We start from the raw sequence: 24,206 nt of genomic DNA on the forward strand, positions 1-24,206 counted from the left end.
CCACTTCTCCCTCCCCTCCCCACTTCTCCCCTCCCCACTTCGACCCTCCCCGCTTCTCCCCTCCCCCGCTTCTCCCCTCCCCGCTTCTCCCCTCCTCGCTTCTCCCCTCCCCGCTTCTCCCCTCCCCGCTTCTCCCCTCTCCCGCTTCTCCCCTCCCGCTTCTCCCCTCCCCGCTTCTCCCCTCCCGCTTCTCCCCTCCCCGCTTCTCCCCTCCCCGCTTCTCCTCCCCGCTTCTCCCCTCCCCGCTTCTCCCCTCCCCCGCTTCTCCCCTCCCCGCTTCTCCCCTCCCCGCTTCTCCCCTCCCCGCTTCTCCCCTCCCCCGCTTCTCCCCTCCCCCGCTTCTCCCCTCCCCGCTTCTCCCCTCCCCGCTTCTCCCCTCCCCGCTTCTCCCCTCCCGCTTCTCCCCTCCCCGCTTCTCCCCTCCCCGCTTCTCCCCTCCCCGCTTCTCCCCTCCCCGCTTCTCCCCTCCCCGCTTCTCCCCTCCCCGCTTCTCCCCTCCCCGCTTCTCCCCTCCCCGCTTCTCCCCTCCCCGCTTCTCCCCTCCCCGCTTCTCCCCTCCCCGCTTCTCCCCTCCCCGCTTCTCCCCTCCCCGCTTCTCCCCTCCCCGCTTCTCCCCTCCCGCTTCTCCCCTCCCCGCTTCTCCCCTCCCCGCTTCTCCCCTCCCCGCTTCTCCCCTCCCCGCTTCTCCCCTCCCCGCTTCTCCCCTCCCCGCTTCTCCCTCCCGCTTCTCCCCTCCCGCTTCTCCCCTCCCCGCTTCTCCCCTCCCCGCTTCTCCCCTCCCCGCTTCTCCCCTCCCCGCTTCTCCCCTCCCCGCTTCTCCCCTCCCGGCTTCTCCCCTCCCGGCTTCTCCCCTCCCGGCTTCTCCCCTCCCGGCTTCTCCCCTCCCGGCTTCTCCCCTCCCCGGCTTCTCCCCTCCCGCTTCTCCCCTCCCGGCTTCTCCCCTCCCCGCTTCTCCCCTCCCGCTTCTCCCCTCCCCGCTTCTCCCCTCCCCGCTTCTCCCCTCCCCGCTTCTCCCCCCCCCCCGCTTCTCCCCTCCCCGCTTCTCCCCTCCCCGCTTCTCCCCTCCCCGCTTCTCCCCTCCCCGCTTCTCCCCTCCCCGCTTCTCCCCTCCCCGCTTCTCCCCTCCCCGCTTCTCCCCTCCCCGCTTCTCCCCTCCCCGCTTCTCCCCTCCCCGCTTCTCCCCTCCCCGCTTCTCCCCTCCCCGCTTCTCCCCTCCCCGCTTCTCCCCTCCCCGCTTCTCCCCCTCCCCGCTTCTCCCCTCCCCGCTTCTCCCCTCCCCGCTTCTCCCCTCCCCGCTTCTCCCCTCCCCCGCTTCTCCCCTCCCCGCTTCTCCCCCCCCCGCTTCTCCCACCCCCGCTTCTCCCCCCCCGCTTCTCCCCCCCCCCGCTTCTCCCCCCCCCCGCTTCTCCCCCCCCCCGCTTCTCCCCCCCCCGCTTCTCCCCCCCCCGCTTCTCCCCCCCCCGCTTCTCCCCCCCCCGCTTCTCCCCCCCCGCTTCTCCCCCCCCCGCTTCTCCCCCCCCCGCTTCTCCCCCCCCCGCTTCTCCCCCCCCCGCTTCTCCCCCCTCCCCCCCGCTTCTCCCCCCCCCGCTTCTCCCCCCCCCGCTTCTCCCCCCCCCGCTTCTCCCCCCCCCGCTTCTCCCCCCCCCGCTTCTCCCCCCCCGCTTCTCCCCCCCCCCGCTTCTCCCCCCCCCGCTTCTCCCCCCCCCCCGCTTCTCCCCCCCCCGCTTCTCCCCCCCCGCTTCTCCCCCCCCCGCTTCTCCCCCCCCCGCTTCTCCCCTCCCCGCTTCTCCCCCTCCCCCGCTTCTCCCCTCCCCGCTTCTCCCCTCCCCGCTTCTCCCCTCCCCGCTTCTCCCCTCCCCGCTTCTCCCCTCCCCGCTTCTCCCCTCCCCGCTTCTCCCCTCCCCGCTTCTCCCCTCCCCGCTTCTCCCCTCCCCGCTTCTCCCCTCCCCGCTTCTCCCCTCCCCGCTTCTCCCCCTCCCCGCTTCTCCCCTCCCCGCTTCTCCCCTCCCCGCTTCTCCCCTCCCCGCTTCTCCCCTCCCCGCTTCTCCCCTCCCCGCTTCTCCCCTCCCCGCTTCTCCCCTCCCCGCTTCTCCCCTCCCCGCTTCTCCCCTCCCCGCTTCTCCCCTCCCCGCTTCTCCCTCCCCGCTTCTCCCCTCCCCGCTTCTCCCCCTCCCCGCTTCTCCCCTCCCCGCTTCTCCCCTCCCCGCTTCTCCCCTCCCCGCTTCTCCCCTCCCCGCTTCTCCCCTCCCCGCTTCTCCCCTCCCCGCTTCTCCCCTCCCCGCTTCTCCCCTCCCCGCTTCTCCCCTCCCCGCTTCTCCCCTCCCCCGCTTCTCCCCTCCCCGCTTCTCCCCTCCCCGCTTCTCCCCTCCCCGCTTCTCCCCTCCCCGCTTCTCCCCTCCCCGCTTCTCCCCTCCCCGCTTCTCCCCTCCCCGCTTCTCCCCTCCCCGCTTCTCCCCTCCCCGCTTCTCCCCTCCCCGCTTCTCCCCTCCCCGCTTCTCCCCTCCCCGCTTCTCCCCTCCCCGCTTCTCCCCTCCCCGCTTCTCCCCTCCCCGCTTCTCCCCTCCCCGCTTCTCCCCTCCCCGCTTCTCCCCTCCCCGCTTCTCCCCTCCCCGCTTCTCCCCTCCCCGCTTCTCCCCTCCCCGCTTCTCCCCTCCCCGCTTCTCCCCTCCCCGCTTCTCCCCTCCCCGCTTCTCCCCTCCCCGCTTCTCCCCTCCCCGCTTCTCCCCTCCCCGCTTCTCCCCTCCCCGCTTCTCCCCTCCCCGCTTCTCCCCTCCCCGCTTCTCCCCTCCCCGCTTCTCCCCTCCCCGCTTCTCCCCTCCCCGCTTCTCCCCTCCCCGCTTCTCCCCTCCCCGCTTCTCCCCTCCCCGCTTCTCCCCTCCCCGCTTCTCCCCTCCCCGCTTCTCCCCTCCCCGCTTCTCCCCTCCCCCGCTTCTCCCCTCCCCGCTTCTCCCCTCCCCGCTTCTCCCCTCCCCGCTTCTCCCCTCCCCGCTTCTCCCCTCCCCGCTTCTCCCCTCCCCGCTTCTCCCTCCCCGCTTCTCCCCTCCCCGCTTCTCCCCTCCCCGCTTCTCCCCTCCCCGCTTCTCCCCTCCCCGCTTCTCCCCTCCTCCGCTTCTCCCCCCCCCGCTTCTGCCCCCCCCGCTTCTGCCCCCCCCGCTTCTGCCCCCCCGCTTCTGCCCCCCCCGCTTCTGCCCCCCCCGCTTCTGCCCCCCCCGCTTCTGCCCCCCCCGCTTCTGCCCCCCCCGCTTCTGCCCCCCCCGCTTCTGCCCCCCCCCGCTTCTGCCCCCCCCGCTTCTGCCCCCCCCCGCTTCTGCCCCCCCGCTTCTGCCCCCCCCGCTTCTGCCCCCCCCGCTTCTGCCCCCCCCGCTTCTGCCCCCCCGCTTCTGCCCCCCCGCTCTGCCCCCCCGCTTCTGCCCCCCCCGCTTCTGCCCCCCCCGCTTCTGCCCCCCCGCTTCTGCCCCCCCGCTTCTGCCCCCCCCGCTTCTGCCCCCCCCGCTTCTGCCCCCCCCGCTTCTGCCCCCCCCGCTTCTGCCCCCCCGCTTCTGCCCCCCCCGCTTCTGCCCCCCCCCGCTTCTGCCCCCCCGCTTCTGCCCCCCCCGCTTCTGCCCCCCCCGCTTCTGCCCCCCCCCGCTTCTGCCCCCCCCGCCTCTGCCCCCCCGCCTCTGCCCCCCCCGCCTCTGCCCCCCCCGCCTCTGCCCCCCCCGCCTCTGCCCCCCCCGCCTCTGCCCCCCCCGCCTCTGCCCCCCCCGCCTCTGCCCCCCCCGCCTCTGCCCCCCCCGCCTCTGCCCCCCCCGCCTCTGCCCCCCCGCCTCTGCCCCCCCCGCCTCTGCCCCCCCCGCCTCTGCCCCCCCCGCCTCTGCCCCCCCCGCTTCTGCCCCCCCCCGCTTCTGCCCCCCCCGCTTCTGCCCCCCCCGCTTCTGCCCCCCCCGCTTCTGCCCCCCCCGCTTCTGCCCCCCCCGCTTCTGCCCCCCCGCTTCTGCCCCCCCGCTTCTGCCCCCCCCGCTTCTGCCCCCCCGCTTCTGCCCCCCCGCTTCTGCCCCCCCCGCTTCTGCCCCCCCGCTTCTGCCCCCCCCGCTTCTGCCCCCCCCCGCTTCTGCCCCCCCCCGCTTCTGCCCCCCCCGCTTCTGCCCCCCCGCTTCTGCCCCCCCCGCTTCTGCCCCCCCCGCTTCTGCCCCCCCGCTTCTGCCCCCCCCCGCTTCTGCCCCCCCCGCTTCTGCCCCCCCCGCTTCTGCCCCCCCCGCTTCTGCCCCCCCCCGCTTCTGCCCCCCCCGCTTCTGCCCCCCCCGCTTCTGCCCCCCCGCTTCTGCCCCCCCGCTTCTGCCCCCCCCGCTTCTGCCCCCCCGCTTCTGCCCCCCCGCTTCTGCCCCCCCGCTTCTGCCCCCCCCGCTTCTGCCCCCCCGCTTCTGCCCCCCCCCCCACTTCTGCCCCCCACTTCTCCCCTCCCCCCACTTCTCCTCCCCCCCACTTCTCCTCCCCCCCACCCACCCCCATTCTCCCCTCTCCCTCCCACCCCCCCTTCTCCCTTGTGGTAAACCACTATTCAGCTTATTGCCTGTGTGTGTGTGATATGCCTGGACATGCCCCTGCCGGCCATGCCTGAGACGACTCCCCCCCCCCTGGTCCAGGTATAAAGGTGACTGCTCCCCACCCCTCTGCCTCAGTCTCTGGACCAGTTCATCGGCATGGGTGTGCTCCAAGTCTTTTGCGAATAAAAGCCTATTTGTTTTTGCATACAAACTAGTCTTTGCTTGATACTGCATCAATTCTATTCACAAAATGTTTTGGGATTGGGCAGATACTGGAACGCGATAGATTAGAATTGGATCCTCAAGCTGTAGGAGCCTCTAACAGCTTTGGTCACTGGCTGCGATGTTTTGAAACTTTCCTCTCCGCCTCTGTCGTCCGGACCGAAACCAACATGCTACATGTGCTCCACGCCCAGGAAAGCGATCAAGCATTCTCGATGATTAAAGACGCTGTAACTTACGAGGATGCGATCGAACTTTTAAAAGGCCAGTACAACAGTCTAATGTAATCTACGCCAGACATCTGCTGGCTACTCGCAGACAACAGCGAGGAGAATCGGGCAACCAATTCCTGTGTGCGTTGCGAGCACTTGGCAGGGCCTGCAACTGCAAGGCCGTAACCGCCGCCTAAAACAGTGAGGACTTAATCAGAGATGCCTATGTCACGGGTATCAGGTCAAACTATATCCGACAACGACTGCTGGAACAGGGTGGGCTGGACCTACAAAAGACTGTGGCACTTGCCGACTCGTTAGAGGTGGCCTTCCGTAATCTCGAGGCCTACACCCCCGACCACGGGGGCGCATCGTGGACGCTACAGTCGCCGCCACCTCTGTACTCGGGAGGGTCACAGGCCTACGCTACGCCACATCCCACCAATGACCCGACCGCTGCGGCAGTCTCTGGAGGCCCGAAGTGCTACTTCTGCGGCCTGGGGAAGCACCCCTGACAACGCTGCCCGGCAAAGGATGTGATCTGCTCCGGGTGTGGAATGAAGGGCCATTACGTGAAGGTATGCAGGGCAAAATCGACCTCCAAGCCCAGTAGCGCCGCATGCGACCCGCGGGGGCTGCCATCTTGGTAGCTGCGTGTGAGCCGTGCGGGCCGCCATCTTGGACGCCTTCAGCCGTGCGGGCCACCATCTTGGATGCCATCAGCCGCGTTGCAAAATCCAACAGTGGCTTCGGTTACGCTGGACCAATCCAGGCCTCACCAATTCGCCAGGTCCATGATGGGCATTGAGGTAAACGGTCGCACTACAAACTGTTTATTTGACTGTGGGAGTACGGAGAGCTTTATTCACCCTAACACAGTGAGTCGCTACACCCTCTCAGTACTGCCAGTGAAGCAAACGATCTCCATGGCTTCAAAGTCCCACTCGGTGGATGTCCCGGGTCCTGCGTGGCGACCCTGACTGTACAGGGCACAGTGTACAAAAACTTCAGGCTCCTCGTGCTGCCACAACTCTGTGCTGCCGTACTCCTAAGGCTCGATTTCCTGTGTCACCTTAAGAGCGTCACCATGGAGTATAATGGGCCTTTTCCCCCGCTCTCTGTTTGCAATCATTAGTCCTTAGATCACCCACCTGCAGCCTCTCGACCCTTAAAGTCGCCCCTCCCTCACTGTTTGAAAATCTCACCCCCGACTGCAAGCCCATCGCCACCAAGAGCAGACGGTACAGTGCTGGAGACAGGGCTTTTATCAGGTCCGAAGTACAACGACTCCTAGGGGAGGGGATCATCGAGGCCAGTACCAGCCCTGGGAGAGCCCAAGTAGTAGTTGTTAAGACTGGGGAGAAACATCGCATGGTCATTGACTACAGTCAGACCATTAACCGCTACACGCAGCTGGACGCGTACCCCCTTCCCCGCATATCTGACATGGTTAATCAGATTGCGCAATATCGGGTGTTCTCCACCATCGACTTAAAATCTGCATACCAGCAGCTCCCTCTCTGCCTGGAAGACCGCCAATATACTGCCTTCAAGGCGGATGGCCGCCTCTATCACTTCCTTAGGATCCCCTTCGGCGTCACCAATGGGGTCTCGGTTTTTCAGCGTGAGATGGACCGAATGGTAGACCAGAACGGGCTGCGGGCCACCTTCCCGTACCTGGATAACGTCACCATCTGCGGCCATGATCAGCAGGACCACGACGCCAACCTCCACAAATTCCTCCACACCGCCACTCTCCTAAATCTGGCCTATAATAAGGAGAAGTGCGTATTCCGCACACGCCGCCTCGCCATCCTTGGTTGTGTTGTGGAAAATGGGGTCATCGGTCCCGATCCCGACCGCATGCGTCCCCTCCTGGAACTTCCCCTCCCCACCAGCCTCAAAGCACTGAGGAGATGCCTGGGCTTCTTCTCGTATTACGCCCAGTTGGTCCCCAATTATGCGGATAAAGCCCGTCCGCTCATCAAATCCACCTCTTTTCCCCTGATGGCAAAGGCCCGCCTGGCCTTCGACTGCATCAAAGCAGACATCGCGAAGGCCACGATGCACGCTGAAGATGAATCCATCCCGTTCCAGGTGGAGAGCGATGCGTCTGACTTCACCCTAGCCGCCACCCTTAACCAGGCGGGCAGACTCGTGGCCTTCTCATGAACCCTCCAAGGTCCTGAAATTCGACACTCTTCTGTCGAGAAGGAGGCCCAAGCCATAGTGGAAGCTGTACGGCACTGGCGTCACTACTTAGTTGGTAAACGATTCACCCTACTCACGGATCAATGGTCAGTTGCATTCATGTTTAACAACACGCAGCGGGGCAAGATCAAAAATGATAAAATATTGAGGTGGAGAATCGAGCTTTCCACCTACAATTACGACATACTGGCACGGGAAGCTCAAGGAGCCCCCAGACGCCCTGCCCCGGGGAATCTGCGCCAATGCACAAATAGACCAATTGCAGACTCTCCACAATGACCTCTGCCACCCGGGGGTCACCAGGGTTTTTCACTTCATTAAAGCCGTAACCTGCCCTACTCCATTGAGGAAGTCAGGTCTACAACCAGACACTGCCAGGTCTGCGCAGAGTGCAAGCCGCACTTCTATCGGCCAGACAGAGCACACCTCATAAAGGCCACCCGCCCTTTCGAACGCCTAAGCGTCGACTTCAAAGGCCCCCTCCCCTCTTCTGACCGCAACGTATACTTCCTCAACGTCATTGACGAATATTCACGTTTCCCCTTCGCTATTCCCTGCCCGGATATGACCTCGGCCACGGTCGTCAGGGCCCTGCACATCCTCTTCACCCTGTTTGGTTTCCCTAGCTATATCCATAGCGACCAGGGATCCTCCTTTATGAGTGATGAGCTGCGACAGTACCTGCTTTCCAAAGGCATAGCCTCGAGTAGGACCACCAGCTACAACCCCAGGGGGAACGGACAGGTAGAGAGGGAGAACGCGACAGTCTGGAAGGCCGTTTTACTAGCTCTGAGGTCTAAAGGTCTTCCAGTCACCTGCTGGCAAGAGGTCCTCCCTGATGCATCACACTCGATTAGATCACTCCTTTGCACAGCTACCAATGCTACCCCTCACAAAAGAATGTTTGTTTTCCCCAGGAATTCCTCTTCGGGGACCTCACTACCGTCGTGGCTGACGTCCCCAGGCCCTGTCCTGCTCCGGAAGCACATGAGGACCCATAAGTCGGACCCCCTGGTCGAAAGGGTCCAGCTCCTCCACGCCAACCCCCAATACGCCTATGTGGCGTACCCCGATGGGCGGGAGGACACGGTCTCCATTCGAGACCTGGCACCCGCAGGTGCCCCAGGGACCACGACAACCCCCAACCCCCGTATACAGCACGCCTGAGCCCCAGGAGCCGCCACCACGCACCCGACAATCGGAAGGGACTACAGACGACTCGAGCGACTATGGCCTGGCGCCTGAACCAACACCGCGGCCACCGGAACCGACACCACAACCGGCACTACGGCGGTCGCAGCGGCAGATCAAGCCCCCAGAGAGACTGAACTTGTAAATTTGTAATTCTGTAAATATCGTTCCACCCACCTCACCCCCGCCGGACTCTTTTTTTAAAAGCAGTGGGTGAATGTGGTAAACCACTGTTAAGCTTATTGCCTGTGTGTGTGTGATATGCCTGGACATGCCCCTGCCGGCCCTGCCTGAGACTCCTTTCCCCCCCCCCGGTCCAGGTCTAAAGGTGACTGCTCCCAACCCCCCTGCCTCAGTCGCTGGACCAGTGTGCTCCAAGTCTTTTGCGAATAAAAGCCTATTTGTTCTTGCATACAAACTAGTCTTTGCTTGATTGGTAGTGTATCACCCCTCTCTCCTCCCAACCCCCTTCTCCCTCTCTCCTCCCACCCCGCCCTTCTCCCTCTCTCCTCCCACCCCCCCCTTCTCCCTCTCTCCTCCCACCCCCCCTTCTCCCTCTCTCCTCCCACCCGCCCCCCTTCTCCCTCTCTCCTCCCACCCCCCCCTTCTCCCTCTCCTCCCAACCCCCTTCTCCCTCTCTCCTCCCACACCCCCCCCTTCTCCCTCTCTCTCCTCCCACCACCGCCCCTCCCTCTCTCCTCCCCCCACCCCCCTTCTCCCTCTCTCCTCCCACCCCCCCTTCTCCCTCTCTCCTCCCACCCCCCCTTCTCCCTCTCCCCCTCCCACCCCCCCTTCTCCCTCTCCCATCCCCCCTTCTCCCTCTCCCATCCCCCCCTTCTCCCTCTCTCCTCCCACCCCCCTCCTCCCTCTCCCTCTATCCCTCCCTCCCCCCCCCACCCATTCGTCCTTTCTCCCCTTCCCCCATTGTGGGCAGTGGGGTCAGCTGAGTTTTTGCCAAGACACAGGACTGAATGGCCTCTTTCTGTGTGGTAGCCATTCAGTGGTTGTAAGATGACTGTTATGTTCAAATCTTAAAATTTCATTGGAGTTCAGATTTTTTTTTTGTTCCAGCTTTGTTCCCCTGAGAAATCTGAATCCCCGTGACTTCATTTGTGACAGGAAACTTGGTATTGTCGTGGAACATGCTCTCCTCATGATTTAGGTTGCAAGTGTGCCTCTCTGTTCTATCACGGGAGAAAAACATCCAAATTGCAATTTTGTCAGTGAAAATTTAGGATTTTGAAATGAATTCTCGAGTTGCAAGATCTATTTTCTTTGTACATCTGAGGACATTTACCCAATGCAAAATTTAAGTGCATATTTTGGCGAATTTTCGAGGATTTTGAATGTGTTTCATTTTTGCCTTTGGCCTTTCAGTGAGCAAAAGCAGCATTGAAATCTGCCAAGCGCTTCTCTCTGCCCTTCTCAAAATATTGACATGTCAAATTAATTTTAAAAAGAATTTCAATGTTAATTCTTTTGCTACCATGTGTTTGTACCCAGTATCTGTCTGTTATCTGCAACTCGCCCAGTTAGCCTCCATCTTCATGTGATGTATTAAGCAGTTGGTGATCCTTTGTTCCTGTTTGCTGCTGTGGTTGTCTTGTGTTGCTAATAAGCCAACTCCTGTTACGTGAAGTCCTGGAAACTCGGTTTCATTTTAATAACACCACAGCCTGACTTTTGTGGTAATAATGCATTTGCCATCATTGCTCCTCTGAAACTGACAGCAACAACTGAAGTCTGCATATGTGCAGTTAAATGCAGAAAGCTGGACGTGACGTTGCCTTTGTGATTCTTGTGCTTTCCTATAGCGCTGTTAAAAGGTGTGTGTGTGTGTGTCCACCCACTTGCAATCAAGTAGAAATCATTTAACTGATGAAAAGTTGCCCTTTTATGCTATTATTCATGATTTGAGAGCCCTTGGAAAAGTTGCATCTTGGTGAATGAGTGTTACTAGCTACGTCTTTAATGGCTTAATAAGTTCATAAGTACAATTGAACAGCCTTGCTGCCCCTGGAAACCTTATTTATAGAATGTCAAATTTCTCCATTAACACAATTTACATTTTATTAAAGCTTTGATATTCAGCATCTACTTTAATTCTACGTGCTTGTTCCGATCATTTCTTTTTCCACTTGTTTAACTTGAACATCAAAACCTTTCAGTGCATTTTACTTTTTTTCCAGCTGAGAGAATGCCTACCCTGTTTGATGGTATTACTATTGCTGGGTGGCTCGTGATCCCCTAGATTTGGTGCCAGATTCAGACTAAAGTTGGCAAAGGGGAAATCCATGCCACAGATCACTAGAAATTCTTGGTTGCTTTCTTTTAAGGTCAACAGCTAGCACTTACTTCAAACTGACCATGAAACCTGGACCCTGATTTGTGCATGGGCGTGCAAAGTCACTGGTGGATTGGTCAAGAACAGTATACGGAGTGGGTGCATCTAATTTTGAACGAAAAATCATGATACGCTGAAGATTGTGTATCTGTAGTTCCCTTCTTGCTTATAATACCTGGATTTTTTTCTGTCTCCACACCAATCTTTCGGTTCTGTTTCTGTTATTATGGCTGTGTGTCGCTCTGCTGATCCCTGCCATGTTTTCCCCCCCTCCCCCTTTGTTGCTGCTTCCTCACTGCTCTGCCTTGTCTGAACTTGTTCTATCCCTCTTTCCAATCTTGAATGAGCCTTTCGTGAGAAGATATGCTGAAAGTGCTATGAACATATTAAGAAGCTACCAGCAGACCTGGAAACCTTGTTTAAAGAACCACTATATGAACCTGGCAGGCAGGTCCAAAACAGGAGTTGGTAATTCTTGAGTTGACACTTTTTACGTTGCTGGCTGTCCACAGACAGCTTGCCTTTTATAATTTAAAGTCAGGAGGTAAGGATGCCCTTGTTGCTCCTGAGCTGCCATTAAAGTAGCCAAATGATATAAGTTGTAGATGCTATGAAACTTGGTGGCCAGTGGAATGAACAAATCAAAGCAAAGTTTTTAATTTAGAAGGGAAGGTCTGGTTGCTGTGGCTCTGTTAGAGCAATTTAGAACTAGTTCCATTGCCTTGCACTTTTTCACAGTACTTCTAATTCAAATATCTTTCCCTAGAAGATGCATGAATTGGTAGTTCTTGCTCAACCATCTCTCTGTGACAAAGCATTCCATGCTCCACTAATTGTAGGGCAGGGTTTCCTCCTCCTGCCCTTGCAGGTTAGTTCCGTTGTCCCTCCCAATTTATTCCTGTCGGGTGACATGAAAAAGTTATATCTATTTGAGCTATTTGCAGCGCCAAAAGAGATCAACTAATCACAAAATAAAATGCAACAGCATTTTTGTTTATAAATGTACCCAATTGTAGCATTTTAGGCCCATGTAGTTCAACCCTCAACTTTGAAAAAAATTGTTATTTCCCATCCACTGGCTGCATGAGTCAGGTTGGAAATGGCAATATTTTGGTTACTTGGGATTGATTGAGACTTCACTTTCAATCTTGCGATGTAAAATGTCTTAAAAAATCCAATACTGTCAATGTGACAGCTGTTTTTTTTACATGGTGTATTTAAGCTAGGAGATAAAGTGGAGATGTGCAATCTCTGTACAATGATAATTGTATTTACTTTCTGTTGAAGGCACTGACAGCGATGGAAAAAGAGAAATTTGCGCAGATGGCCCATCAATGGAAAGCTGAGAGAAGCAACAAGTCATTGAGCGAACCCACAAAAAATCAGGTCAGCCTGTTTCTGTACCCACCCAGGAGATGGATTTGTTTTAAAATGAAATCCAAAAGTGTTTTCTACTTCTGATTGAAGGCGACCTGTACTTCTCTCTCATTAATTGCAAGATGTCAGGGCTTTTCACTCTACTTTCATCACATTGAAGTAGATTTTTTAATGTTTTCATTTATTGGTTAAATGTAGACTTGCAGAAGTCAGTGCCTTGGAACTAAATATAAGAAAATCATTTTCTCTTCGTTTCTAATACCGTTTGTGGAGGTCAGACCACTGCAAGAGGTGGATTTTCGCCATGAATATTCTATTTTGATAGCAGTATAACTACAGCTCATTGAAGTTGACTTTAAAGTTCACAAGTTTAATGTCTGTACAAGGTGACCTATTTTACTTGTATGAATTTCTAATATTAGAAAGATGTGATGATTCTTATACCTATCTTCAAATGAGGAAATCAATGGTTGGAGGCTGGTGAGCATAAGCAATGCACCTCCATTTGAAGTAAACAAGTACAGGACTCTACTTTCTCTGAAGTGAGTGGGATGAATGCCATTTGCTGCATTTCCAGAAGCGCTACAGATAATTGCAATGTCTGATATAACTAGCCACTTGTCTTGACTGATATTTGCACCTTCTGAAATAGAAATGTACAATGTGAACCCTGCAGATTGATTGTAGCTTTCCTTCTGTGTTTTCAAATGGAATGGCATTAATACTCAACAGACTAGAAAGTTTTCCAATCAGAATGAAAGTATTCAAAAAGGATTTTTTTTGTGCCGGGTTTAAAAAAAAACAAGAGATTGGTTGTTGGTGCAGTGGACTGTGAAAAGCTGAAAGTTTCCTTCATTGGAAGCCAAAGGTGTAGGAGTAAAAGACAACTTAGCAGCCTAGAATACTGCAGTTCATGAAGGACTGGTGTTAGGGACCAGATCAGAAACTCCAAAGTATATTATGAAGCTAACCTAGCTCCAGCATTAGTGTGAGCATAAGGTGTTCCGAGGTATGATTTCAATTGACCCACTAGGTAGCTTTTATTAAAACAAACTTTATTTAACAACACAGTTAAAATATAACAAAAAGAATTGACATAACTTTTATCAATTAAAATACTTAAAACATGACAAGGTGTTATTTTTAACAGCTAGCTATCTATAGTTCCAATCTAAGTAATATCCTCATAGACGTAAACCCCCTCTTCAGAATCAGTTGGCAAAAAACACACAGGTTTACATGAGTGGCTAGGCTTTCAGCTTTTTAACACCTCTGGACAGAGATACAGAAAGACACCCGTCTTCTGACTCCCATACAGCAGCTTGCAGAGACACTACCTATCTACAAGCAGCAAAGCTCCAGATAAGAGTGGAAGGGTTACTGCTCTGTCCAAAGTCAGTCATCAAATGCCAGCTTGTTTTCTCGTTGTTTTCTAGCCTACCTCGTTAATCAATCTAATCAAGTCCTACTCTGGAAAACCCCAAAGGAAAATACTAAAATCACAAAAGTTCATTAGCTTAGGTTAAAATGAACATTCCAGCAATTAGGAGCCATTGTGCTTCTGTAATACCAACAGGGCTGCCGGTTACAGACAAAGCAGCACCGGTTAATAACTGACTGCTAAAACAAGTCCTGCAAAAGAAACATGACACAAATTCATTTCTTAAAGGCACAGCATCGTAACGGTGGGTATTTTCCAACTGTCTGCTCCACCTTTAGTAGCAAAGTTTTCAGCTGCTGTGGCCCTACCCTCTCTGGTATGCCCCGCTACACCCCAATACTTGATCTCGCCTCTGCTTTGAAAAGCTTCCCAAAGATCAAGCTCTTCAACCAAGCCGTTGGTTACTTCCACTAATTTTACTCCTAATGTATTCAGCATTTATTTTGCTTCAGTGTTGAACGCTGGGATGCTTTATGAGATTAAGTGAATTTTGTTACGTATTACTGCACCTAATTAACATGATGAATGGGTATCATAGCTCTGAGCAGAGCTCTCACCATAATTTGTTGTTGCTTTCTCTTACGCTTACAGAACCCCATATTCTCTGTAACAGCAAAGGGAATGAATCCGCCTACATCCTGGTCTAGTGATGAAGGTAGATCATAAGAGTTGTGCAATCTGATCATCTTGTTTAAATGTAAAGGTGTTTATTTTTGCCATTGAAGTAATCATAAACATATTTCTTTTGGTATGTGATTCTATTTCTTTATTCACTCATGGGCTTTGCTAATGTGACCAACATTTATTACTCTTTCTGAATTACTCATGAGAAGATGGTGATGAATTGCATCTTGAAGTGCCACAGACTGGCAGTACCTTTACTGCACAATGTATTTCCAAGTCAGGATGGTGCTTGACTTTGGAGGGAACTTAAAAGGTTCTCCCTGCGCCATCTGTCTTTGTCCTACATGGTAGAAGACATGAGTTTGGAAGTTACTATCAAAGAAACAGTGGCACAGTGGTTAGCACTGCTGCCTCACAGCGCCAGGGACTCTGGTTCGATTCCCAGCTTGGGTCACTTTCTGTGCGGAGTCTACACGTTCTCCCCGTGTCTGCGTGGGTTTGCTCCGGGTGCTTTGGTTTCTGCCCACAGTCCGAGGATGTGCGGGTTAGGTGCATTGGCCATGCTCAACTCCTCCTTAGTGTCCTGGGATGTGTAGGTTAGCGGGACTACCTGGATAAATATGTGGGGTTACAGAGATAGAGCCTGGATGGGATTGTTGTCAGTGCAGACTCGATGGGCTGAATGGCCTCCTTCTGCACTGTAGGGATTCTATGATAAATCTTAGTTGCTGAAGTGAACAAAGAACAGTACAGCACAGGAAACAGGCCCTTCGGCCCTCCAAGCTTGTGCCGCTCCTTGATCCAACTAGACATCGTTTAGATGTCTAGTTGGACCAAGGAGGATTTAGTGCATCGTTTAGATGGTACAAACTGGAGCCATTATGTTTTCTGTTATTTGTTCTTGGATGTCAGCATCACTGGCAAGGCTAGCATTTATTGTCCATCCTAATTATGCATGAAGAGTGATAGTTAATTGCTTTCTTGAACTATTACAGTCCATGTGATGCAAGTACGCCCACAGTGTACCCATGGTGGAGGGCCAATCAAGCAGGCTGCTTTGTCCTCAGTGGCATTGAGCAAGAAACTCGGGGAGAGTTGCTGGAGCTACCCTCATCCAAGCAAGTGAAGTGTATTCCAACACATTCATGCGTTGCGCCTTGTAGATAGTAGACAGGCTTCAGGGAGTCAGGAGATGGGTAACTCACCACAGAATTCCCAGCCTCTAACCTCCTCTTGTAGCCACAGTATTTATATGGCTGGACATGTTGTGTTTCTGGTCGGGGGTGTCTGCAAAGGTATTGATGATGAGGGATTTGACAATTAATTTGAAGAAATGGTTAATCTCTCTTGTTGAAGATATTCATTGCCTGTCCCCTCTCTGGCATGAATGTCAGTAACCAGCTGATCTCAACAGGAGCAGCAGCTGGGGTACTGTAGTTGTGTTCAAAGATCCAAGGGAAGAGATTTGAAGATCGATTTCCACAAATTAAATAGACAATTGCAGTTCCATTATTCAGTAGAACCAGAGAACACAGTTTAAAAACAAGACATCTCCCATTTAAGGCTTGGAGGGAAAGAAATTTGTTCTGAGGGTTATGAATCTTTGGAACTCACTTCCCTAGAGAGCAGTGGAGTCCGGCCAATGAATATTTTTAAGGCAGAGATAGATAAAATTTGGACTAACATGGGAGGTAATTGGGGATGCATGGAATATGGAGTTGAGGTCACAATCAGAAAGCCATGATATTCAATGTTAGGGCAGGCTTGAGGGGCCAAATGGCCTCCTACAGCTCGCTCCTAATTTATACGTTGGTATGTATATTCAAAAAGGGCAACTGAGCCATCCCTCCTAATGACAGAGACTATGGGTGGAATTTTACCAAAATCTGGGTGAGCATCAGGTTCAGACTGAAAACTGACATGTATGTCTCCAGATGTGGAGATGCTGGCGTTGGACTGGGGTAAACACAGTAAGAAGTCTCACAACACCAGGTTAAAGTCCAACAGGTAACCTGCTGGACTTTAACCTGGTGTTGTTAGACTTCTTACTGTGTCTCCAGATGAACAGCCACGTTTTCACTCCAGACTTTCCGGCGCTCAGTGCCAGAGGGCAGTGCCACGGTGCCATGTCCCTCACTACCGGGGACTATACTGTGCACCCTGATGTGGACATAACTGGTTTTAGTTTTTGAAAACCAGTAGTGATTCACACCAGCGTGAGACGTCACGCTGGCCATGTGGGATGATGCAGCGAGGATGGCAGTAACAGAGTTAAGCCCTATATTTACATTCAAATTTATTGTAAGATATGCTGATTAGGCGTATGCTCTTCTTTGCATGAACCTGATCACGTCATCAGAGGGAGGATGGTGAAGATTACAAACTGAAATCTTGCCAGTGCAAATCCTGTTTTGAACCTTTTGTGAGATTTAATGGCACTACGGGATTTGCAATATCCAGGCTGATTGGTCAAATCAGATGCTGAATTCTCAGATAGCAAAGACCGCAAACAGTAGAGATGGTTGTGGGTTAACAAATGATCAAAGGGAAGAAAAGAGACTAATTGTAAAAGGAGGAATGTGGAAGATGCTGCATGGGGAGCTAGAATTTACTGATGGGAAGTTGATTGAGAACTTGGACTCAGCTGATGCATTGCTTCCAGTGATCAACAATAAACAAAATGAACATGATGCTGATTTATTCTGGAAAATCAGTTGAGTTTAATTACCTAAAATTAATATGGAAGCCGCAGAATTCTCGCATCAGATTGCAGCTTGAAGTGCTGCATCCGGTTGCTGCAACATAAGCAAACCCTCCAAGCCCTGGGAGGAGTGTTGTAAACTGGTTAGAAAAAAGTCTGCCTTATAATGAAAAAGGAAAGAACTATGAAGAAAGAGTTAGGAGTATGAGCTCTGAATCTATAGATGGTAGGGGTGGTGCATAAAAATGGGTTGTATTAAAAGTTAGCATATTTAACCAAAAAGCATGCATAAATGGTCTTTACCGGTTCTTTCCAAGCGATCAAACTTGGTACAATTTATATTACAGACGCCACATGTAATAATTAGAAATTGCTGAGCATTAATTGAAAAGTAGTAGTGGGAAGTTTACTATTGGCTGCTCATCTTTCTAATGATCCTGGGGAGGTAAACTGTTTTCATGATGGTTCAGTGCCAGTTATAACTGTAGCCTGAGTTTAAACCGGATTGCCCCTCACTCACATAAATACATTGGGTGGACCTTATAAGCTAGAACTCATGACACATTGGCATTGAATTGGCCTTGTTCATCTGTGTATTTGAATCAGTTACTGTTGAAGTTTGCTTTATAATTGTAACTGATGTATACTCTTTTTATTTCTTGGCTTTTTAAACAATATATCGTTGTGAAATAATTCAATTTAACTTAATAGCTACCTTGTATAAATTGCAATACGTATAATGGTGACAATCACAAATATTTTTCCTTCTCTCAAAGGTGTTTGTGATGAAGTTTTCCATTTTATCAGTTTTTTGAGCCTGGCAGATCTTCCCCCAAGCTGTGAACAACGTTTCCTTCCTTGTGAAATGGCTTGTGTTCAATATTCATTGAAGAATGGCATCATTGACGAATTTCATTGCTTCATAGATCCAGGTGAGCAATTATCCACTTGGTTCTGTATTAATGGAATATGGAAGATGTAGGGTTGTTCTCTGCAACAGTTTGGAATGGAAGCAATTTATAATAACTTCCACATTACCAAAATGGTTGTAGCATTATTGGATAGTGGAGCAAATTGGGATTTGTATATCTCTTTTATTTCCAATTTATATTCAAACTCACTCTGCTAGGCACTATTGTAGATAGATTTTGGTGATGGAAGAGAGGAAGGAAATGTTGCATTCTGCTGGGCAGTATAACATTGCATAAGGTTTGATTTATAAATCAGAAGTAACAAGTGAATTTCCAACAGAATTGCTTATAAATATGAGGGTATGTTACTGCTAAACAACTCGGTCTCAGTGAGTGTTGTCACCTTAAGTGTGAGTGAACTCCACAAATATTAAACTTAATATTACTTAAAGGGAAGGGCAGGACCTGAATTTGGACTTCGGCATGAAGCAGGGCACTTGTCCACAATTGTCCCATGTCTCTGAACATATAGGATGAGATCCTACGCTCTCGAAAAGATGGAGAAGGAAAAGTGAGACGAAAGTGAGATGCCCACTGACTGAGTCTTGTGGGTCAGGATTAGGTGTAGGGCAGCAGGCTGTAGGCAGATGGAGGATGAGGAGTGGGGGCAGTAGTCTCGTGTTTGATTGGGAACTGGTTTGTGGCAGTCCTGTGACCAATAATACTAATGTTCAAAAGCGTAACATTGTGAAAGCTGGAAATCTGAAATAAGAATAGAAAATGTTGAAATAATCAGATTTGGCAGTATCTTTGGAGAGATTGACAAGAGATGATGTTTCAGGTCTGTAACCTTTCAGTAGAACTGATGAGAGGGCACAGAAACAGTGGGTGGGATTCTCTGGCCTCCCCCGTGGCGTGTTTCTTACGACGGGATGCAGTGCACCGTTTGCTGGTGGCGGGGATCTCCTGGTCATGCCGCCGTCAATGAGATTTCCTATTAGCTACACCCCACGCTACCAGGAAACTCGTGGCGGGCGTGTGCGGTCGGTGGGACCAAAAGATCCCGGCAGCATAAACAGCTGGAGAATTACAGCCCTTAACTCTGTTTTTCTCTCTCTACGTATGCTGACAAACCTGCTGACTGTTTCCAGCATTTTCTGTTGATACTAATATTCGTGCAGTCTCCAAACACCTTGCAGATCACTAGAAAGCGACATGTACTGAATTTTGTAATTAAGTTCCCAGAAAAGTCCACAAAAGCCACTTTATAATGACTTGCATGGGCTTCTTTGTTTGAAAGAAACCTCTATTTTGTGAGAATTGTATTGCATAGTTACCAAACTCAATATAGACGTACTAATGCTGTACTATTTGGAGTGCAGTGCAGAATGGAAAATGCAATGGACAACTTCAAGCTGAGCTTTACACTGGTGGACAATTGACAAAGAATATATCTCCCCCTGACTTGGTATTATTATTAAGATGCTTTTCTCTGTATACTGTAAAAAGTATGTTTGCTTTTATTACATACAAGACATAGCAGGCATCTTCCCTGATAGAGATTTGGAAGAAAATTTCAATGTAACTGAATTTATTGCACAACCATGGCAACCAGTGAAGGTGCATTTAAAACTAAGTCATGTGGCTGCTTGCCATTCTTCAGCAGATTGCTTTTCATTTGAGCATAGGACTGTTGAAGAGGGTTATTTTTGATAGTTATGACCTCCATCATATGTGATGTGTTTCTACTGCACTTGATTTTGTTGTTAAATTTATTTTATTGCCTGGGTAATAGTGCCTTTTAGAATAGCAGGTTTGCATATGCATTGATTAAATGTGGATAATGTTAGATTTTAAACTCATTCTGAAATAGTGGGTTGTTTGTGGTCAATACATTCAGGCAATTGGAAGAGTTTGTCTTGCACCATTAACTTTTTTGTATAGTTTTGTACTTTGAAACTGATCCTTTTAAGTAATACTTTAAGATGGCGTTTGGAAATGAGAAATGCAGCCAGCAATCTGAGTGTTTGTTTTTCTATGAGCTGCACAACAATGTCATGTTGATTTTCTTACCAAGCAAGTCAAATCTATTCTTATTGAAGTCGAAGGAAAATATTTGGCCATGATACACTCGTGCTCCTGATGGTTTCGGCATGGTTAATGGTTTTTCCCTAAATGGTTCGCAAAACTTTAAGAGTGCAAATGTGTGCTGTCTATGACACAAATGCTTAAAGTTACTTATTTTCTGTTTTTTTCTCCTCCGATGCTGTAATCATTCTGTGATCCTTTCCCCTTCTCCCCGGTTCAGGTATGATCCCGTGTGGTTTTCGGTACCACTGCCAAGTATCAAGTAAGTAATTGAAATTCTGTGTATGAAATTATTACCATTTATATGAACATCTGTGAAAATTGCCGCAGGTTAGAGATTTCCAGGTTTATAGTTATGGAAGAAACCAGGAAGATTAATTGTTCGGATTGACTTGCAATCTGTGCATACTAATTAAACGATGAGACTTTTGAGTTATTTAAGTGTTTTGCTCGAGTGTGGAATACTGTCACCAAAATTCAATTTGGCTCTATTCTTAAGATCATGAAACCTTTTCCATTTCATTAGGGGAGGTGATGCTATAATCCAGAGATCCAGGGTAATGCTCTGGGGCCTGGGTTCAAATCCCACCATGGCAGATGGTGAAATTTTAATTCAATAAAGATCTGGAATTTTAAAAAGTCTAAAGATGACCAAATTGGCACAGTGGTTAGCACTGAGGCCTCACAGTGCCAGGGACCCGGCTTCAATTCTAGCCTCCAGTCAGTGTCTGTGTAGAGTTTGCACATTCTCCTTGTGTCTGCGTGTGTTTCCTCCGGGTGCTCCGGTTTCCTCCCAAAGATGTGCGGGTTAGGTTGATTGACCATGCTAAATTGACCCTTAGTATCAGTGGGATTAGCAGGGTAGATGCTAATTAGGGATTGGACCTGCTTGTGATTGCTGTCGATGCAAGCTTGATGGGCCAAATGGCCTCCTGTACAGTAGGGATTCTATGATTGTCGCAATAACCCATGTCCTTTAGGGAAGGAAATGTGTCGCACTTACCTGGTCTGGCCTTCATGTGACTCCAGATCCGCAGCAATGTGGTTGGCTCTTAAATGCCCCCAAGGATGGACAATAAATGCTGTCTCAGCCAGCAACAACCACATCTCATGAACGAGTAAAAAAAATGGAAAAAGCGCATTCATTTACTTTGATCCTAGTTCAGTGTCCAGAGCGTTTATATTTATAGAATAATAATCCAGAGGCCCTGGATAATGCTCAGGGGACATGGATTCAAATCCCACCATGGTAATTTTTGTAGAATCCCATCTAGTTCATTGATGCCCTTCAGGGAGGGAATTCTACTGAATTTACTTGATCTAGCCTACAAGTGACTCCAGATAGATGCTGGCCCAACCAGCAATGCCTACATCCCAATTATAGATTTAAAAATTGTTTATATAGAGGCCCTTTCTCCAGACCGGGGAACAGCTGTGGGAATGAGGAGTTAAAGCTCATTAGTTGGAGAAACTTGGTAACTTCATATGACACTTGCATAAATTTGGCCAGGCTGGACGAATGAACTTTATTGTATAATGAAATATACTGAGGGGAAAATTCACCTCGAACCGTAACTCAAGATGGCTGGTGGATATGTCAGGAGATTCTGGATAGGTGCAGAAAAAATAGGGTTGTTGTAGTGGGGGACTTTAAATTCCCTGGCACAGACTGGAAAGTGCTTAGAGCTGGGGGTCCGGACGGGGAGGAATTTGTAAAATGCGTACTGGAAGGTTCTTTGGCCAGTATGTAGATAGCCCGACTAGAGAGGGGGGCTATACTGGACCTAGTTCTGGGAAATGAGCCCGGTCAGGTCATCAAAGTTTCGGTAGGGGAACATGTGGCAAATAGTGACCACAACTCTGTTAACTTTAGGATAGTAATGGACAAGGATGAGTGCTGTCCTACGGGCAGGGTGCTAAATTGGGGGAAGGCTAACTATAGCCGGATTAGGCAGGAATTGGTGGATGTTGATTGGGAGAGGATGTTCGAGGGTAAGTCCGCGTCTGGCATGTGGGAGTCTTTTAAGGAACCATTGATAAGGCTGCAGGATAGGCATGTGCCTGTAAAAAGGAAAGATAGGATTCGAGAGCCGTGGATAACCAGGGAAATTGAGGATCTGATTAAAATGAAAAGGGAGGCGTACGTTAAGTCCAGGCAACAGAAAACAGATGGAGCTTTGGAGGAATACAAAGAGAGTAGGAAAGAACTCAAACGGGGAGTTAGAAGGGCAAAAAGAGGTCACGAGATGTTCTTGGCAGGCAGGATTAAGGAGAATCCTAAGGCATTCTATTCATACGTTAGGAACAAAAGAGTTGTCAGGGAGAAAATCGGACCTCTCAGGGACAAAGGAGGGGAATTATGCTTGGAACCCAAGGGAATAGGGGAGATCCTAAATGAATACTTTGCATCGGTATTCACGAAGGAGAGGGGCGTGTTAACCGGGAGTGTCTCGGAGGGAGGTGTTGACCCGTTAGAGAAAATCTCCATTACAAGAGAGGAAGTGTTAAGTTTTTTAGGGAACATTAAAACTGACAAAGCCCCAGGGCCTGATGGCATCTATCCTCGACTGCTCAGGGAGACGAGAGATGAAATTGCTGGGCCTCTGACGGAAATCTTTGTCTCTTCTTTGGACACGGGTGAAGTCCCTGAGGATTGGAGGATAGCGAATGTGGTCTTGTTGTTTAAGAAGGGTAGCAGGGATAACCCAGGAAATTATAGGCCGGTGAGCTTGCTGTCCGTGGCAGGGAAGTTTTTGGAGAGGATTCTTGGAGACAGGATGTATGTGCATTTAGAACGGAACAATCTCATTAGTGACAGACAGCATGGTTTTGTAAGAGGGAGGTCGTGCCTTACAAATTTGGTGGAGTTTTTTGAGGAAGTGACAAAAACGGTTGATGAAGGAAGGGCCGTGGATGTCGTCTATATGGATTTCAGTAAGGCATTTGACAAAGTCCCACATGGCAGGTTGGTTAAGATGGTTAAGGCTCATGGGATACAAGGAGAAGTGGCTAGATGGGTGGAGAACTGGCTTGGCCATAGGAGACAGAGGGTAGTGGTCGAACGGTCTTTTTCCGGCTGGAGGTCTGTGACCAGTGGTGTTCCGCAGGGCTCTGTACTGGGACCTCTGCTATTTGTGATATATATAAATGATTTGGAAGAAGGTGTAACTGGTGTAATCAACAAGTTTGCGGATGACACGAAGATGGCTGGACTTGCGGATAGCGAAGAGCATTGTCGGGCAATACAGCAGGATATAGATAGGCTGGAAAATTGGGCGGAGAGGTGGCAGATGGAGTTTAATCCGGATAAATGCGAAGTGATGCATTTTGGAAGAAATAATGTAGGGAGGAGTTATACAATAAATGGCAGAGTCATCAGGAGTATAGAAACACAGAGGGACCTAGGTGTGCAAGTCCACAAATCCTTGAAGATGGCAACACAGGTGGAGAAGGTGGTGAAGAAGGCATATGGTATGCTTGCCTTTATAGGACGGGGTATAGAGTATAAAAGCTGGAGTCTGATGATGCAGCTGTATAGAACGCTGGTTAGGCCACATTTGGAGTACTGCATCCAGTTCTGGTCGCTGCACTACCAGAAGGACGTGGAGGCGTTAGAGAGAGTGCAGAGAAGGTTTACCAGGATGTTGCCTGGTATGGAGGGTCTTAGCAATGAGGAGAGATTGGGTAAACTGGGGTTGTTCTCCCTGGAAAGACGGAGAATGAGGGGAGATCTAATAGAGGTGTACAAGATTATGAAGGGGATAGATGGGGTGAACGGTGGGAAGGTTTTTCCCAGATCAGAAGTGACGTTCACGAGGGGTCACGGGCTCAAGGTGAGAGGGGCGAAGTATAACTCAGATATTAGAGGGATGTTTTTTACACAGAGGGTGGTGGGGGCCTGGAATGCGCTGCCAAGTAGGGTGGTGGAGGCAGGCACGCTGACATCGTTTAAGACTTACCTGGATAGTCACATGAGCAGCCTGGGAATGGAGGGATACAAACGATTGGTCTCGTTGGACCAAGGAGCGGCACAGGCTTGGAGGGCCGAAGGGCCTGTTTCCTGTGCTGTGCTGTACTGTTCTTTGTGGTGTACTGGCTGACAGTTTTACAAATACTGGACTTTCATTGCCATTGAGCAACATTTTATTCTCAAGTCCCACTTGCATTGTATGGAAACATTGGGGAAGCTTCTCAGTGTAGTTCAGCAAAGGGTCTAAGGATTATAGTGCTAGTTGCATTATCCCTAATTTGATTATTTCCAAGGGATTGGCTCTACTAGCTACATAAAGGGAAAGATGAAATATGGGGAGATTGCATCCCAATAATCAGCAGCATGCCAGCAATGTGAGGCATTAGGTAAG

General features: G+C 51.1%; 1 protein-coding gene across 1 annotated transcript in view; it reads left to right on the plus strand.

Annotated features, from left to right (window-relative positions):
• The window catches only part of LOC144506609 (protein maelstrom homolog), a 59,768-nt gene that overhangs the window by 6,296 nt on the left and 29,266 nt on the right, over nucleotides 1–24,206 (plus strand). Inside the window, exons 2-5 of the mRNA XM_078232959.1 lie at nucleotides 11,991–12,089; nucleotides 14,113–14,176; nucleotides 17,623–17,778; nucleotides 20,066–20,107. Of these exons, the coding sequence (XP_078089085.1) occupies nucleotides 11,991–12,089; nucleotides 14,113–14,176; nucleotides 17,623–17,778; nucleotides 20,066–20,107 (361 nt within the window). The remainder of the gene's footprint in view (nucleotides 1–11,990; nucleotides 12,090–14,112; nucleotides 14,177–17,622; nucleotides 17,779–20,065; nucleotides 20,108–24,206) is intronic.

Source organism: Mustelus asterias, chromosome 17, assembly GCF_964213995.1.
Source record: "Mustelus asterias chromosome 17, sMusAst1.hap1.1, whole genome shotgun sequence".
Lineage (NCBI taxonomy): Eukaryota > Metazoa > Chordata > Chondrichthyes > Carcharhiniformes > Triakidae > Mustelus > Mustelus asterias.